Source organism: Buteo buteo, chromosome 3, assembly GCF_964188355.1.
Source record: "Buteo buteo chromosome 3, bButBut1.hap1.1, whole genome shotgun sequence".
NCBI classification, from domain to species: Eukaryota; Metazoa; Chordata; class Aves; order Accipitriformes; family Accipitridae; genus Buteo; species Buteo buteo.
In genome coordinates, this window is record NC_134173.1 from 63,797,677 (window position 1) to 63,815,424 (window position 17,748).

General features: G+C 45.7%; 1 protein-coding gene across 2 annotated transcripts in view; it reads right to left on the bottom strand.

Moving 5' to 3' along the window:
- The window catches only part of SAMD12 (sterile alpha motif domain containing 12), a 179,667-nt gene extending 166,850 nt beyond the window's left edge, over window positions 1-12,817 (bottom strand). For both annotated transcript variants that reach the window (XM_075023851.1, XM_075023850.1), the window contains exon 1: window positions 12,684-12,817. In XM_075023851.1, coding sequence (XP_074879952.1) covers window positions 12,684-12,696 — 13 coding nt within the window. In that variant the 5' untranslated portion in view covers window positions 12,697-12,817. The remainder of the gene's footprint in view (window positions 1-12,683) is intronic.
- Between the last annotated feature and the right edge of the window lie 4,931 nt (window positions 12,818-17,748).

Sequence of the window (17,748 nt, forward strand, 5' to 3'; positions counted from 1 at the left end):
GGAGAGCTTGCAGGGCAACGTGAATGCTCTGCTCCCCTCGCTACCTTCCTCCCATACATGCCTGCCTCCCGGGTGGCAAGCAGCCAAGAGACAGCTTGTCTGAGCATGCTTGATGGTACACAAAAGTCACCCAGAGCCATAGTAGGTTACTGGCATCTGAGGACAAGCCTTGCCTTTTACTAGAGGGTACTCTGGGAATCCTGTCTTGAGGAAAGCCTGAAGGCACTCTTCAAAACACAGCCTTGATATATCCAAAGTTTTGCATGGGCAGATGGAAAGTCTTTGTCTCTCCATCTGTAGGCTCAAGGCTTAGCAGATCAAACCTATGATCAATCACTACCCCTGTGCACTCTACTGCCTACCATGTCAAACATTTCATAACTACTTGTTTCAGTGGGAATACTGCTGGCTGCTTAAAATTTTAAGCAGATCAATTAAGGCTACATTAAAGCATATTTGGCAAGTACTTGAGTTACATGCAATAACAATTGCTCTATTCTAAAAAGTGATCGAGTAAAAATAGCATCTTCTTATTCATGTGCCCTGCTCCATGTGCATCACAGTCATATGCTAGCTTTTGCTATTCGGAGACAAAAGCAGGCACGGGAGATACCCATCCAACCTCTAACAATCCTTAGAAAACTTTCATGTGTCAAATGCTGGCAAACATGCAAACTCCATTTTAAGTGTTCATGCCACAGACTTAGCTGCACAATGCTAAGAGGTAAGTCCATATGATCCACCTGCTACTCCCACCATAAAATGCCACATTGTTGAAAAAGACAGACAGAAGCGAGTCTGTACGGCTGTAACATTAACAAACTCAGGCTGGACACAGCAGGGACCTTATAAAAAGAATCCAGATATCTTTTCAGTCACCTCGAGTCTTCATGAAGGTCATGAAGATTTAACAGGTATTCCCATTGGACAGCTGCTCTCACTGGACCTGTTCCTTCCATCTCTGCCCAGTTCTTTGTCAAAAGCAAATCAAATCTCCAACCACATCGAATTTTGCAGTCAGCGCTTTCAGTCAGACTTCTACACACTTCCAGATGCTGCATTTCCATACCAAGTAGTCAAACAACATCCCTGGGGCTTTCTGGTTGCCGTCATTCACAATCTTTAACTGGGTTGATCAGAGAGGAGACATTCACACTGAGAACACTGAGATCTCATTCCAGATTGAATACCCTGAATACCCCTAGAAAACATGGGATTATTTCAAAGATTGTGTCTGACCTGAGCAGTTAGTACCACTTCTACAATAGTAGAAAACAGATTAAAAACAGCTAATAAGGTGACGTTAATTTGTACCATAAAATTTAGGATTATTTTGACTACTTTATCTGGCAGAAAGTTTTTCCACAGTAATCAGTTTCTGTAACTCCTATGGATGGTCCATCTGCCTCACCAATCAGTTTCTAGTTTTGAGAAACTGTCTGGCTTTTGCCTATAGGAATTACTTCTCCATACAGTCCTATCTCCAGCTAATGTAAATCAGCACAGTTCCCCCAACTCATCACTTTGGACCAGCTGAAACTGCAGTCAAAGTTTCACATGAATACAACCTGTTGCTTATGTTGCCACCTAGTAAATACTGCTGGCAACCTGCTGAGGAAGTAGCTTCAAGATTTTGCCCACTGTTTCTCAAATCTGCCTATCTAATGGTCACCAAATCAGCAGCATTCACACAGAGCAAAGCAGCCCACCAAATCAGTCAGGACCTTTTCTACTTCGGTACAGATAACATGAATTTATCAGAAACCTCCTCTAAGGCTGAAGTCCCAAAGTACTTAGCGGAAGTAATATTGGTGTCTAGCTATCTGCTTCTGTTGGTCAGCATCAAATGTCAGCATTAAGCGATTACAAATAGGCTGTGCCAAAAGCCAGGCCAGCACCAAGCTGTGGGGTGCTTTGTAAACTGCTGCTACTGATGAGTCATACCCATAGGTTTGAGTTCAAAGCTCAGACATAGACAGCAAGGCTTGACAGACACAGCCGCACACTGCTGTACCTTCTGGTCCCTCCACAGAGTTGCTTGTCTTTCTAGCCTCTCTTTATCATGACTATTAATCATCTACTGGATTAATCAATTTAACAAACAATAAACTTCTTACAACATATGAATTTTACAATCAAGAGTTTGTTCAAGCAGTGGGACATACCCTCCAGCTGGGAGGTATCCTGAAGGGCAAGAGAAGAGACAGCTCTGCAGCAAGGAAGTGGACATTGAACCAGGTCAAGATGGGCAGGGAGGGCAAAGCAAAGGGGAGACAGGCATAGGAAGAGGGTAGAGGCAGAAGGGGACAAAGTGTTCTGAGGAGGAGTGTTCGTTTTAGTTTGTAACTGTAAATTACAGGGCTTGTGCCTTTTTTACCCCTTTAGAATTATCATCACCAAAACAAAATTTAAAGTAACTGCATTCTTGATGCAACAATCCCTGAACATCTCTAGCTGGTTAACTGCATAGTCATCCCATGGTACCAAGCCAATTACTACTACAAGCCTTTTGTTCTCTCTGGAAACAATGAAAAAGTGCTCAAAACTAAAGCCAAACACAGAAAGAGAAAAAAGGTGAGACAATCTGCTACACTCCACATACATCTCTTCCACACACCTCAGCTGTAAGAGGTAGCTGATGGTAGGGTGTCTTGTACAGCGTCAGAAATACAGCAAGAAACCAGAATTAGTAACATAGCAGTTTCATCTGGAATCAAACTAAACTCATAACTTGGTTGAGGGCCATGCAAATCTCAAGCGTATAGAGAGAAGAAAAGATTCCTTAGTTGTCTACAGAACAGAAACACTAAGCCCAGAATAAGAAATTCTCTTCTTGTATGGGTTAAGTTTGCCTTTTAAGACCCTCATCCCACCAGGATACCTATGTACTTAAGTTTACTCAGCTAAGAAATGTACTTCCGCATTTTTGGCAATCTTCCTACCGGAAACTACTTATTTTATGTATGGCAATATCCACTTGCCATCTCTTATCTCATACACTTTAGCAAATGCTGTACACATAGAAGACAGGAACTGTTACACCTGCTCTTCAGGAGACAGACTGCATACTATCACTATGCGAGATAGACCTTGGAGCCTCAGCAATGCAAGTTCTGCCTTTGTATAGCAACGGGATTTCATGATAACTGATACAGTGCTGTGGTTTCGATTTAGGATGAAAATAATATTGATAACACACTGATGTTTTAGTTGTTGCTAAGCAGTGTTTACTGTCAAGTAAGTTTAGACTGTTTACTGTCAAAGTCAAGGACTTTTCAGCTTCTCACACTACCCCACCAAGTAGGCTGAGGGGGCCATAAGAAGCTGGGAGGGGACACAGCCGCGACAGCTGACCCAAAATGGCCAAACGGATATTCCATACCATATAACATCAGGCTCAGTATATAAACTAGAGGGAAAGCTGGCCAGGGGCCACTGCTCGGGAACTGGCTGAGCATCGGTCAGCAGGTGATGAGCAACTGCATTGTGCATCACTTGTTTTGTATATTCTAATTCTTTTATCGTTATTATTATTTTTTCCCTTTCTTTTCTGTCCTATTAAACTGTCTTTATCTAAACCCACAAATTTTACTTCCTCCCCCCGCCAACTCTCTCCCCCATCCCACTGAGAGAAGAGTGAGTGAGCAGCTGTGTGGTGTTTAGCTGCCTGCCGGGTTAAACCACAACAGGAGATTAGCTAGTCATGCTCCACCACAAATTATATTCCTAAGAATGCCTCATCTCAAGTCCTAATAGTCCTACTATTCAGTTCTATAATCAGCCAGCATTGCATCAGAAACCTTTTCTAAACACTAGTGAGCCTATCCAGCATACAAAGAACGGCTCAGACACACACAGGTTAAGTCTTTACTACAGCATCAGAGGTGCGCTGTCCCAGACGTGCATCACAGATCTCTGCCTTTGCCCTACTCATGAAAGCTGGTGTCTGCTGAAGATGTGGCCCAGAAATGGCTGCAATTCAGCTGTGGATCCAGGCTTTATTTCTTGTCCCATGAGTGAGGCCCAGTGTCATCAAAATGCAAAGGAAAATATATTTATTCATTCACACTAGCATAACTAGTTTGCAATCTGGCAGTTGACTTCTGTTTTCAGTCCTGGCTTTCTCTCAACTGCCTAAAAGTTACCTCCTTTATCATTGTTTGAGGCTATCCCCCTACCCTTGCACATTTAACTGAAGAGCCTGGAAATGCTTTCTTTCCTTCCCCCAGTAAAATTTTTCACCTCCTACTGCTTACTCATACCACTGTATCCTACTCACTCTAGTACCCCAGCTGATTTGTGTAGCAACAAACCGTTAGCTCAGAGTATGCAATTATTTTGCTAGAGGAAAATCCAGGAAAAAGCATCTATTTACACTCATTACAATTCTTCTTTATGTTTCTGAAACAGCATTATTAAAAGTCTTTTTCTTGCTTTTACTAGGTTATTTGCAGAGAAGCAACTCAACTAAAATCCTCTTGGGGCAGGGGGAAGAAAGAGCCCCAATAACAGGGCAGAGGAGAGAAAAAGACTGGGGGAATGGAGAGAAGGAATTATCTGAATGTTCAGCTGAAGAGCATGAGCTAGCCAGGTTCCATGTTATATAGAGACAGATAGGACTGTACTGAAGACAGGCTACAATCCACACCAAATGTCTTCCTCATGTCCTTTTCCTGTTCAGTCACATACTCCCTGCAACCATATTAGATCCTGTAATTGAATGCAGAGTTCACTTCAGCCCAAGCTCAGTCTCCCTGCCCACCTTTTCGCTTCATCCAGGAGCAGCACATATTAGGGTGAATTCTTGCTGTTCCAAGTAACAAACCTGCTCTTTAGTGCCAAGTTTAGCTCATGCTGCACAGAGAACATGCAGCTACTGACAGCAACTCCCTCATCATTCTCTTCGTAGTCCTCCTGCCACAGGACGCCTCTGGAGAAAGACAACCCTATGCAAAGGTGAGGGAACGTACAACCTACACAAGGCAGAAGCCACTAAGGCCGAGATCTGTAGATCTAATCTGCTTCAGGCTCTCCTGAAGGTCTCTCTAAGCCCATATTTCATCTAATTTATGCAGGTCAGTATAGCAGTTTCCAACCCTACCTGCTGTGGGGAACTGGTGTTTTCCAGGATGGCATTTCTACAGCTGCAGCCTAATGTGGGGGCCCTCCTTCCCCCCCAGTCCCATTGACCTGATATAGCAGACAGTTCCTCGTACAGAACAGTATCAGTTCTTATATATTGGGAAAAAAAGAGAGCTACATATCACAACCCTGTCTGTTAACGTTTTTATAGCTCAGTACCCAATTCCCCATCTTCCTCCCTGTGTTCCTGGGTTGTCCTGGCCAAATCCTCCTCTCAGTTACTTGATGCAAATCAAGCTCTTGTAGTGAGTGGAATTGTTCTGGATGCACACAAGATGAGCTAGATGTTGTCACAAAAGTGATCAGGCTGGGTCAGACTAAAAGTCTAGGCTTTTATGCCACTGCTTAAGGAAATGATGTGAAAGCAGGGCCTACATGAATTGATCCTTCCTTGACAGGTTAGGAATGACCCAAGGTTGAAAGCTGCACCTGGGGAACTGTGTTAAACTATTTCCTTTTTTTATTTTAAGCACAAAGCCGTACAGCTTCATTGTTCTGCCTTGTGACCTAGTTCCTTTTTCACCTTCTCCAAATCATCCATCGATCTCTAAGGATTCTCTCCATGGTCATCTCTTTTCCAAGCTAAAGAATCAGAATCTTTGTAACCTGCCCTCAGAGAACATACTGCGTCTCTGACCAGCTGACTGCCCTTTTCTGTATTCTTTCCAGTCCAGTCCCTTTTCTGGGTCGTGGCAAACAAAAATGCAGGGAGCATTCAAAATACAAGAGCAATACCCAATGATACAGACACAATGATCCTTCTTGCCTTGTTCTGAGCTATTCCTCATAGTTCCTGAAATCCTATTTGCTCTAGTGACCACCACCAACCACACAGTTTCAGAAGACTTCAAAATTACTCTATTTTCCAGCCCTTTTCTCCACCTTTGCCTTTGGCACCTTCCAGAACTACTCCCTCCACATTCTCTGCATGCTTTGAGCAAATAATTGAGGGCTGAATTGTTCGACTGTTAATATGCAAGGGTAAATATCTGTATCCATTCAAAGGCAACAGCTTTCATAAGAAATAACCCACAACAGGATTGCTCAGTCCTAACCTCTGAGAATCTCAGTGAGAGTCCTTGCCTCAGAGATCATACAGTTTGGATAAAAAGAGAGACACCAGAGAGATGGGACAGGGCACAAGAAGGTAAAGCTTTCTCAGCCAGGACAGCAGAAAAAGTTGGCACCAGAACCAGACACAGTATCCCTAACAAACCCAGAAACTCAATATTCATTGCACTGAACAGTAGCCCTCCAACAGCTCTACTACCTCTGCAAACCAGCTGTAGCACTTTCAGAGTCCAATGGGCTAAAAAAAAAACTTACAGTGCTATCCAGATACTTAGGTCTGCACTCACTAGCAAGCCTGCACAGATGATGTTTTGGACAGAAACCTCTCCAGGGTTATCAGCTGGACAACCTGCATCAATCTGCAACTCTGACACCACCTGGCTACAGTGCCTTACTCTGACCTTCTCACTGCTGATCTCCTGCCATAACCCTCAGGACACAGCAGTACTGGGAAGCACAAGAGACTGGCTCCAAACAGCTTGCCCTGCCCCTCCAGACTGAGCTGTAAATGAGAAGAATAAAGCTATACAACCTCCTTGAATGTTACCCACCATGCTTGGACATCTCGGGGGGGGACATGACCAAAAACCTCTCAGGAAGAATTCTGTTTTATAATTTCCATTTAATCATTGAACATGGGATCTTACAACATCACTACAGACTTTGTCAGTACTTGCCAGTAGTATGTTAGGAAATGCATCTAATGTCTAACTCTTGTAATTTGCTCACTTGCCTTCTCTTCTTGGTGGAGAAAGCACTTGAACTTTCAAAGCACCATTCCTTCCCTTTGCCCGTACATCACCACCACCTGACAAGTTTTATCCTTATGATGGGATTCAGTTCCATTGAAACAGCTAATTTATATTAATCCAATGTCCTCCCTGAGCTTCTAAGTCTTCCAAGTATTTTAAAGGGTAAGGCCAAACACTCATGGAATTGTATCTAAACTGGTTGACCTGAAAGTGCTTCTGAGTTTCCAGTTCCACTCTTACCCTACATCCAAATTTCATCTAAGGGAATTGCAGTGATACACCAAGTGTGTACTGTATCTTGATTCCTGCCTCATATGGGTTCATTTCTAAAAGCAGAGAGGGAAAATGACCACGTAACCCGCAATCACATCCATCCCCACCCAATCTGATATACTCAAACAGACCTGAGTGCAGTGACATTCTTTGTTGCCACAGCTTCATTTTGGGGTCTCCAGTTCCCACACTGGAATGCGCCTTCTGAACTTCGGCTCACAGTCTCCCTATAACATGCCTGAGGAGCATAGTGTACCTATTCAAAATGAGAACTTGCAGTCTAAAACACACTCCTGGCCTCAGATAGCTACATTACTCCTTTGGAGAGGGACCATTGACTATCTAATCTTGTTAAAGACAGATGCAATGAACTGTGACTTTTTCAAACGTAGCAACCTAGACAGGAAAGCTCTAAGCAGTGGTTCAAGGCAGAGGAGCACACACTGCCACCAAGCTGTATGCACACTGGGGTGGCTGGGAGGGTGGTGGTGGTGTGTCAAGAAGGGAAGCCCCATCTTCTGTAGTTATGCTGTTTCTGAGCAAGAAAGAAGGGTATAGGTGTTACAGCTCAACGAGAAGGCTGCCACACGAATGTGGATTGGAGAAGACCCATGTTCCAGTCTGGAATCCCATAATTGCTGATACATTTTTGCAATAAATGGTCACTAAATAACATACGGAACCAGTACCAAGACCAAAGGCTGGAGTTCAGGTCTTACTCCTCTCTGCCCTGTGTGCACTTCCACCATTGGTCTTATCCATCTCCTCTGCTATGACCCGATGCGACAGTTTCAACTGGAGAGGTAGATGAGTGTCTCAGCCCTCCTTCCGAGCCACGTGTCTGAGTCCCTCAAGCTAAGGAGTAGTTGGAAACTATTGAAGAAAACACGAGCATTGATGGAAGCACATGCTATTTTTGAATAACAGGGTTTGTTACCTCTTTGCTCCACAGGCAATTAAGTGTGCTGAAAACCCATCTGTTAGATCACATTCCCTGGAAACTTAATGTAGAGACATCTAGTCTGCGCCTGGAGTGGGTGTAGGAATAAGACAAAAGTTGAATAACTGAATACCTGTCAAAAGAGTTGTACTTTTGGGGACACCCTGAAACGGCATGATAGGTACCTACATTGAAACCTGCTTCAAAGCTGTCCCTTGGATGGTCCTGAACTCCTGGCATAGCACATCTATGAGCTCACCATATCTCAAGTCTCTAAGGAAACACAGGGCAGCATTCAATATCCGTTGGAGTTGGCTAGGCACTGAAGACTTTCCACCCAGGTATATCACATTACTGAAATTCAGAGGATCGCTTTGAGAGAAGTTGGCTACAAGCTGCAAATAACTTCAGTCTTGCGGCAGTTAACCCTGATGCCGCACCCCAGAATGCCCTAACCTCCTTCAAGTCTCTCGTCCCCTTGAGGATTACCAAGGGGTAAGGCCAGAGTCATTGTCATTTTGTCAGCAAGGCTCCACCTCATACTAAAAAAAATATTCTCCCGTAGGTAGATCCAGGGTCTCAATAGCATGAGCCCACTACAGAAGAGCCACAGGACTGTAGAATTTTATGTAAACTTTCAGGAGGAGACCAGCAACAAACATATGTATGCACTTTCCAAAGCCTATACACGGCAGGAATGGCGTTAGACCAAACTTCATTAAACACTTACTATGAAAGAACTCCATGATATAATTAGCACTTTTTTCCTCAGGAATCTCAAAGACACTGCAGGTCAGAGCTGCAGGGGATCAAACAGAACTCTGTGGAATTACCTGCATGCATACTTTATCTGGTGGGTGCTGTCAGTCTCTCACTTTCCTGTGCAATAAACACTGGGGGGAAGAAATCACCATTTTTCTCTTCCCCTTTACCTCTGCTGCACAAGAGCAAAAAGAAGAAAGAATTTTGAGATCACTGTTGCAGAGATCAAAAGCCTTTTTCTACTGGCTCTGACCTAGTTCTTTCATTCTTACTAAAGGGGAAAAAAAAAAAAAACCACTTAAAGGAACATTGTCAAAACTGTTAGGTCTAAAAATAGACTTACCTTGGCAGTGCTCCCATCTAGATGGGCTCATATCAAGGAGTGCAAACCCGCTTTCCCCATACACACACCACTCCTTTCATCAATCACAAAGCACTGGTACTGCACAGCCCAAAGGACATCCCAGTCCACATAATCTCTTTTGGGATGCTCAGGTATGTATTACATATAACTGGCAAGGAACTGTAGTATCCTCCAAATTCCTATTTCGTACTTGCAAATCCATCGCTGCCAGCTATCCCAGTAAAAAATTTGGGATATCTTCCTTAAGTAAACCATTGACATCTGTTGCCATAACTAAACTCCAGTACTCCATGCTAAGACAGCACTAAAATAATCGAATTTGAGGAAGACTTCAACAGTTTGTTAGATAAAATGAAATCAGAATTTTTCAAAGATTCTCCACAAACTACAAGTTACAAATTATTTTCACTTTAGCCACACAGAGCATTTCTGAAAGGAGAAACACAGAGTCTCTGGATTCATGGCTGAGACTAACAAATGGGCAGTTTCCAGAGAACAATAGCCGTAGCGGAACTGGTGGGGCAGCGGATGTTGGCTCTGGCCAGGAACTCCCATGCTCCAGGATCCGTGGTTCCCTTGTGCCCCAGGGACCTCTCCACTCCCTGCTAGTTGCATGCCAGAGCCAGCCACTTGCAAGTTTACACAAGAAGCCAGTTAGTCCAGCCATCTAGAAGCCTTGCTACACTATAAAAAGGTCTGAAGACCCAGGAAGCCCATCCTAGCCAAGCTCCCAGCCTACTATCACAGAGACTGGAAGGCCAGACAACCTCAGCTTAACCCAGGTTTTCAGGGCTCTCCTTATTTCCAAGCTTCCAGAGCTGACGTACAGCAGGTTATGCTGTCAAGATCCCAAGCAGCAAACCCGGAAAATGTTTTTCCAATGAAAACAAACAAATCAAACAACTAGGAAAAAAAAAAAAGTAGTCTGCGTTTCCTGAGTCCAAGACATTTTGAGTTCAGCAAATTGGCATTCTTCTACAAAACTATCAATTTAGAAGATTCAGTACCAACTTTATTTTTGACTAGAGTATGATGGGCACACTGTGGTGATCAGAGCCATGAGGGACAAGTAACCTCTCAGCTTCCCAAACAGAAGCTGTAATGCCACATGTTACCCTCCGAAAGTTGCAGTTCATGAAAAGAATACGGGTCACACCCAGGGCTCCAATACTGCAGAAGATGCATTATGATAAAAGCATGCTTTTAAGTACAGTCGCACAAAGAAACATAGTTCCAACAGAAAATGATGGATAAGAAAAGGCCTTAAATGTGCATTCACTACGTCTACACAAAGTAGTCACAGCTGCATGGCTACCTGTGCTGAAGAAGTAGTCATCTTGCTGTGCTAGTGTGAGGGTAATAGAATTATGCAAACGCAAGAAAGTTGAGGGAGAAAAACCCAAAATGGGAGGAAAGCAGAACATACAAGAAAGCCTGTTCTGAGAGACCATCGCAGGGATGCATCCTGGGCAAAGGAAATGGGAAGAATGAGTTAAAGAAAAAAATCCCATCTCAGGAGAAGGGAAAGGCACTGCTTCCCAAAGCTTTAGCAGAGCTTTCCTTCATTAATATTTACAGAGCTTTTACAGATTCTCAGATGGAAGGCACTGCAGATATGACAGGAATTATTACAGACCTGAAAAGATCTAGCAAACCGACTGAGAAGGACTTCAAGTAAATAAAGGAGGATGACATTAGAGAGCACACTGAAATAGGGGTTGCTGCTGGCATATGAACCATCTGGTGCATGGCAGTCCATTTCATTTACTTACTTACCCACTACCGGGCACACATGCCCAGTTCACATTGCTAAGTTTTTGCCACTGAAGCAGCAATGCTTTTATTCAGGACCACTACCTTCCTTCTTTACATCATTACAGTCTTCAAAACTGCCACTCAGTAGAGCAGCCTGTGCACAACACATCTGTCTGACTCAGGTAGACGCTTAGAGCTTAGGATGGACAACTTTAGATGTACACAGACACCTCTGAGACAGTGATTTTGTTTACTTTTATTTGGATTTGCCTAGGAAGTTGTTTTTCAGGGATGTTAAGCTGCCCACTGCCTTCAGTGAGCCCAAGTTTTTGCTGGACTATCATCTGTGCTGCCCACTTTGGTACTCAGCAAAAGACAGCTTTCAGCATGATTTTCAGCAATAAAGCAAGTGGTCTCTGATGGAACTGTAGATCTCAGTCTATCTGAGAAAAAAAGCTCAAGGCGGTCTCAAGATAAGCACACCAAAAAAACCCAACATACCCCAAATGAAGCATAGGAGAGGAGTGAGATGGCTGGTTTTCACACTGTGGACTTCTGAAACTTTCCCAAGGGCACAGAAGAAAGCAAGACGGGATACAAACCCCAGGGATTCTCAACGCTTTGCTCTAAAGCGCTAGAAAACAGAGTGAATTTTGGAAGCGGACAGCAGGAAAGTGGATTTGCCTTTTCCCATACACCTCATCACATCTCTCCTCCAGCTTCCCAAAAGCCCCACGGAAAGGGAACAGGCAGCCAACGTCAGACTGCCACAGGAGCCCAGCATCTATTGGAAGACCCCAACAAAGCGTCCACCTTTCCAGCTCTTGGTAGGCACCACCTCAGCTACCGGGAACTTAACCAGGGGCCGGGCACTTGGCGAACACCTCACAGCTCCCACCTGCCCGGGAGCCGGGCACCTCGGCCCACGGGCTTGGGCATCTCCTAGGGGGGAAGGAGAGGCCGAGCGCGCCCCGGCGCCGACAGCTCTGCGCCCACGCCGGAGGACGGCGGGGGGCTGCTGGAGCTTCGCGGGCACCACGGCCTCAGGCACTCGGGGGTTTGGGGCGGCTCCGAGGGACGGCGGCGCCTCGGCTCCGGCGGGAGAGCGGCGGCGGGGCGGGGAAGACGCCCGGCGGGCTGAGCGGGGCCGCCGGGGCCACCTCGGAGGGAGGCGGCGCAGGTCTGCCGCCCCTGCCGGGAGAGGCGGCACCTCCGGGCCCGCCGGGAAGTTGCCGGACTGAAGCCTCCGGCTGCCGCAGGCTGCGCGGGCAGCCCCCGCCGCCGCCGGCCCCCACGGGCGGGCGGCCGGCCCTCCCGCGGGCCGCCGCGGCCCGACCCCACGCCACCTGGCCCGGGGGCAGGCGCGGCGCCTGAGGGGCGGCCGAGCCCAGGGGCGCGGGAGGCGGCCGGGCGCCCCGCGGGCGAGGCCGGGGCAGCGGGCGGCAGAGCGGCCCCCGCCGCCGCCGCCGCCTCAGGCCCCGCCGGCGGGCACTGCCCCCCCCACCTCCCGCCGAGCCGAGCCGAGCCGGGCCGGGGCGGCCCCGCCGCGGCGCAGGTGAGTGCCCGGGGGAGGAGACAGGGGAGGGACCCCGGGGGCGGCGGGCAGGGGACGCGGAGCCCTTACCTTCCACCGCCATCCTCCCGGCCTCGCATAGTGCGCCGGACCGCCGACCCGGCCCCGGCGGCGCTGCCCCGGCCGCCCCCCCGCCCGCGCGCGGGCTCCGCTCATCTGCAGCCGCGGCGATCAACCTGCAGCGCTCCCGCTGACAGGCGGGCGGGGCCGGGCGCCCGGCCCCGCGGCACCCTGGGAAACGTAGTCTCCCGGCCGGCCTCCCCCAGGCCCGCCGTCCCCGGCGGGGGGCCGCCGCCGGGCGCCCGGCCGAGCCGCCGGCGTCCCCCCGCCGCCGGAGAGGCCCAGCCCCGCAAGGCCTTTGCGGCGGCAGCGGGCGCCTCCGCGCGTACCTGCCGAGCAGGGCGAGCAGCGCGGGGGGCGGGCGGTGGCGTCGGTTGGGCTGCGGGAGGCTGGCGGGAGGGCGGCCGCCACGAGGTGTGGCGAGAGGGGGCTCGGCGGGGAGCCTGCCGACGGCAAGCGTCGTTTCACGGGCGCGCTGGGGTGTTTCTGTCGTGGTATTTCAGTCGCTGCGACTTCCAGCCTGACGGCTCCAGGGGAATGAGGCGTCAGCCCGTTCCGTCCCAGTCCCGTCCCGCCGCTCTCCCTAGGGCGGCCGGAGGAGGTTTTCCGCAGGGAAGGAGAAAGGCGGGCGAAGAGCATCGGGAACTTGCCCTCAGCAGCTCACCCCGGAGTGAGGCCCTCGGTCTTTCTCCATTCGCCATCTTTACGCTGTCCAACTCTGACAGGTCGTCCAGAAAAATCCAGAAAATGAAGGCGATTAGGGACGCGGTAACGGAGCCTTTGCTTCAGGTCCTCACGAATCTTACGCCAAACAACCTGGCACCCTCGAGATCTGTCCTGTGAAACGTTGGCTGTCTGAAAAACAGCCGTGGGTTTGTACCCTGTTCAGTTTCATTTTGGGATAACAAAAAGGCTTTGAAGATTTTTCTCCTTCAAAAAAGGAGAAAAAAAAATATTTTTTTCAAATGTATCAACAAATATTAACCTACCCAGAAAGAGTCTGAGTTCCTTCACTCACCAAAGTTATGTCATTACTAAAATCAAGAGGACAACAGCAGAGGCACTGAGTATACAAAGGCAAAAATGGAGCATGGAAACATTTTTACACATTGTTTTTGTTTGTTAGCAGTGGCTACTGCAGGTAATAAGTGTTACACGTGAGAGGTTATTTTGGCAAGACAAACCTCCATGAGTTCAAATTAGGGTGCAAGAACATACAATGTGCAAATAAATAAGGTCTTCATAAGCCGCAGCAATTTCGACGTTCTTGAAATATCTAAAGTAATTAAAATAAAATGGGCCCTTCATTATTTATTTTATGAAGGAAAACCAGAGCCTATACAGAGCGGCCTTAAAGCCCAACTCTTTCCTGAAGCCTTCTGTAACCAACTTTGCCCTGAAGACCTCACTTGTTCTTTGCTCTCATATGCATTTGAACTATTAGCCTTTGTGTTGTATATGAGTCAAGATACAAGCTCCCTGGAGCAGCAGCCTTGTCTTTCACGTGTTTGCAAAGTGGTAGGCATACTCACAGTGCATTATAAGTAACAATGATTGAGAGGATATGCTGGTATTCCCAAGTGCAATACAGTCACACACCTGATCCCATACGCTGGGAGAAATGGGCTGATGTTACATACTTTCTGCCGAGAAAATGGGGTGTTCCTAGATTTCACGGTTTTCAAATGTATGTAATACACACATAAAACCTTCAGCAGTTTCTTCTCAACATGACTACATAAGCTTTTGTGATTTTGATGACATTTTGTATTAAGCTTATGTATTTAATTAATCATTAATCATTTATTTAATCATTACAGTATTTGGAGGTATGTTAATTATCTGGCTAATGCATATGTGAAGCAGTGCTTTCTTGGTTAGAATGAGTGGGAAGCCATAGAGTGAATAAATCAAGGCTCAGAGTTCAAGTGGCATGGACATGGAGAGCTGGAGTCCTATCCCCATTAGTATGCTGAATTTCTGACTGGTAGCTAGATTTCAGCTGTGGGCCCTGAGGACATCCCCTGTGAGTACAATTTTACTAAGACCTTTAAACAGCCCTGTAGTTTTTAATTATGACTTTGTGCCTGCTGAAGAACAGCAAAATTATGGCTGTGACTAGATAGCAAATAGGGCATGACAGATGTTAAAAGGTGTAGTGTTTGATACCTGATGTTACATGATAGCTAGTGAAACCTAGTATTTAACAGTATCTAAGAACATCAGAAACTTCGCAAATTCTGGTCAAGATTAGGCAAATTGTAATTTAATGTATGTCACTCATTAGAGAAAAGAGGCTGTAAATTGATTCAATTAATCCGTGGTAAAGTACAATCTGTTTTGAGCAGAGCTTTCAAAAACATCAGTGAGAGCGAGCCAACTTTCAAAAAACACCCTGCTAAATTATAGAGTAGAAAAAGACCAGCTTTCTCTGCTCAAAAAGAACTATCTCATCATACTTTCTTGCTTTCTTGCTTCTCTTTTTACCTTGCCTCTCTCCAGACAGGTTTCTTCTAAACTTTCTCTTAGAAGTGTAGCAAAGTCCCTTTAAACAGACTCAGTTTGTCACAGTCAAAGTCAATTTGCTGTGTACTTTGCCCTAGGTCACCAGATGAAATAAGCAATACTGACCAGAGGCTCCTTAGCCATTCGAATTATTTCTAGGTAGGACTGCTGCCAGCTAACATTAGATGAAAGTACATCCATCAACAGCATTGCTCTACTAGAAGAGTTCTGAAGACTAAACAAGATGTTAGGCTTGTGTACTTCACTACACTATCACCCATCATCATTTTTCCCTTTTTATTCCCCTTTCACCTTACCGAAATTCAACAGTCATTAAGCTTTAAGCATCCCTTTGTGCTCCAAAGTCCTTTCTGTAAAACACAGTGAAATTCTCACTAATCTGATGATCTTGTTAGCGAGGAACTTCTGCTGTATCGTTGTGACCCAGGATTTTCAAACATGATTAATTATTTTGGGTGCCCAAACACACGCGCAGAGCCAACTTTCAGGGACAGTTAAAGAAACATCTGAAAATCATTGACCTCAAGGTAGGTGCCAGGTGTCTCTAGCAGTGAACAGCATCACAGCAATGACTGAACATTTTTGGCTGTGATTCACTTAGGTGAATCGGCCTAAACTGCGATGGTGAAATTAAAACCATTCAAAGTTTGTCATCAAACTCAAGTGTGACAGAAATAGCCCTATCACAGGACCATCCCGCCTGCCTAACAGCTCAGTATCTGGACTCTTCCATTGCCTTGCGTATTGCTGGGAAGGAATACATGGAAATGGGTGGGGTTTTCAAAGGTAATTGATGATTAGTGCATTTAGATTGGGGGAAGGTGTGGGAGGAACATGCATAGGACTATACAGATTAGATATTGATGGGGAAGAAGAAGTGGGGTTTTCCACTTCAGTGCCAGTACCAAGGGCTGGAAGAGGGAAGAGCTGTACAGTGGCACACTCTCAGCACACGCCCTAGGCTGCGAGCCACACTCATTTGGTAATGAAAAACAAGGAAGTTTCAGCAGAAATTTTATGGACACTACAGTGTAGGAGGTAGCTGGAAATTCAGGTGTGGAACTGGTAAGTAGAGAATTCCCATCGAATTCCCCTCCCTTTGTCAGAGCCAGCCACATGGCTGGAAAAACAGCCTGAGGGATAGTGGGTGCCAGATCTGGAGTGAGAGGAGGAGGGTGGGGAGCTTCTATGCATTCTCTTTTTTGCTGTAGGAGGTTGCATTTCCTGAGAAGACCTGCTGAGTCTCACACAAATACCTGAAAGGCACGGGGAGAAAATGCTAGGTGCAGTGCTGATTTTTTTTTTCAATATCCAACTTTATGTTATTAATGTTCTGCAGGATTTCAATATTAAAAGAAATAGGTGCTCTATAACTCAACTAAGCATATACTGAGAAAAGGGGAGAAACTGAGTTTAGATATAAGTCAAGTCCCATGCTCTGATCCATAGAAACAGATTCTTACGCTTGTGTGGATCCAGTCTGACCATCACCAAATGAACCAAGGTATGCTATGTGTTAAACACTAATATTCAGAAGCGGTTTTCTGGGGTCTGAAAATGACTTCAGAAGAGCTATTAGGCAGGGAGACTGTAGTCTGCCCAAAAATAGCATAAAAATGTTTAAAATACATGTAATATGATTTTAATGGTGTCATTAAAGCACTGAAAAGCAGGTTTTGATAGTGTAGTAGTGTAATTGCGTAATTAATATTCTTTGTCTATACTATTGGTGAAATATACTTTGCATATTGTTTATCTTACACACCTATATTCCCTTATTGTCAAAAATATTTTGCATGATAATCCATAATACTACAGGAATTGCATTTGGGGGTCTGTAGGAGACTGAGAAAAGATCCTACGATGTCTTCAAGGTGTATTTTATCATTACTGTTGCAATTTCTAGTGTTTTCTCTAATTTTGTCTTTTCAGTAATTGATTTTTTTTTTTTAATAAAAAATTATATTCTTAAATAGCCAATGTCCTCTGCTCTTAGTTGCAAGGAAAAAAAATGGAATTTGAGTGTTAAAATACTTGGAAGATCCATATAAATTATTATGGTTTATTTCATATCATAGGAAACCAGGGAAGGGAAGCGGATGGGTTAATATGATCTGTACATGTCTGAGCCTGACAGCAGTATATACAAATGTCTATCCTGTTATAAGTGTGAGGTTAATTCCACTCTCCAGTAACACCTATGTCTTAAGTCATGCACAGAGAGTGGTACTGGCTTTTACCATCATCAGATAATCTGATGAGTTGTATATTTCATTCATTGCTTTGTGGTGAACTAAAGAGAAATTTTATGCAAATGTGGAAACATGCCACACATTTTACTCCCAAAGCCAGTTTGTGACAACTTGCTCAGCAGGACAATCCAAAATCAGCAGTGGGGCTGCATGCATAGACCACAGCAGTGGCTGCCTTGGACAACAGCTTTTTGAGTCAGGCTTTTCATAGCGGTGCATGGTGGGAGGTTGGGAGAAATCAGGCATAGGCTGAAATCAGGCTGGGTATAAGGAAAACC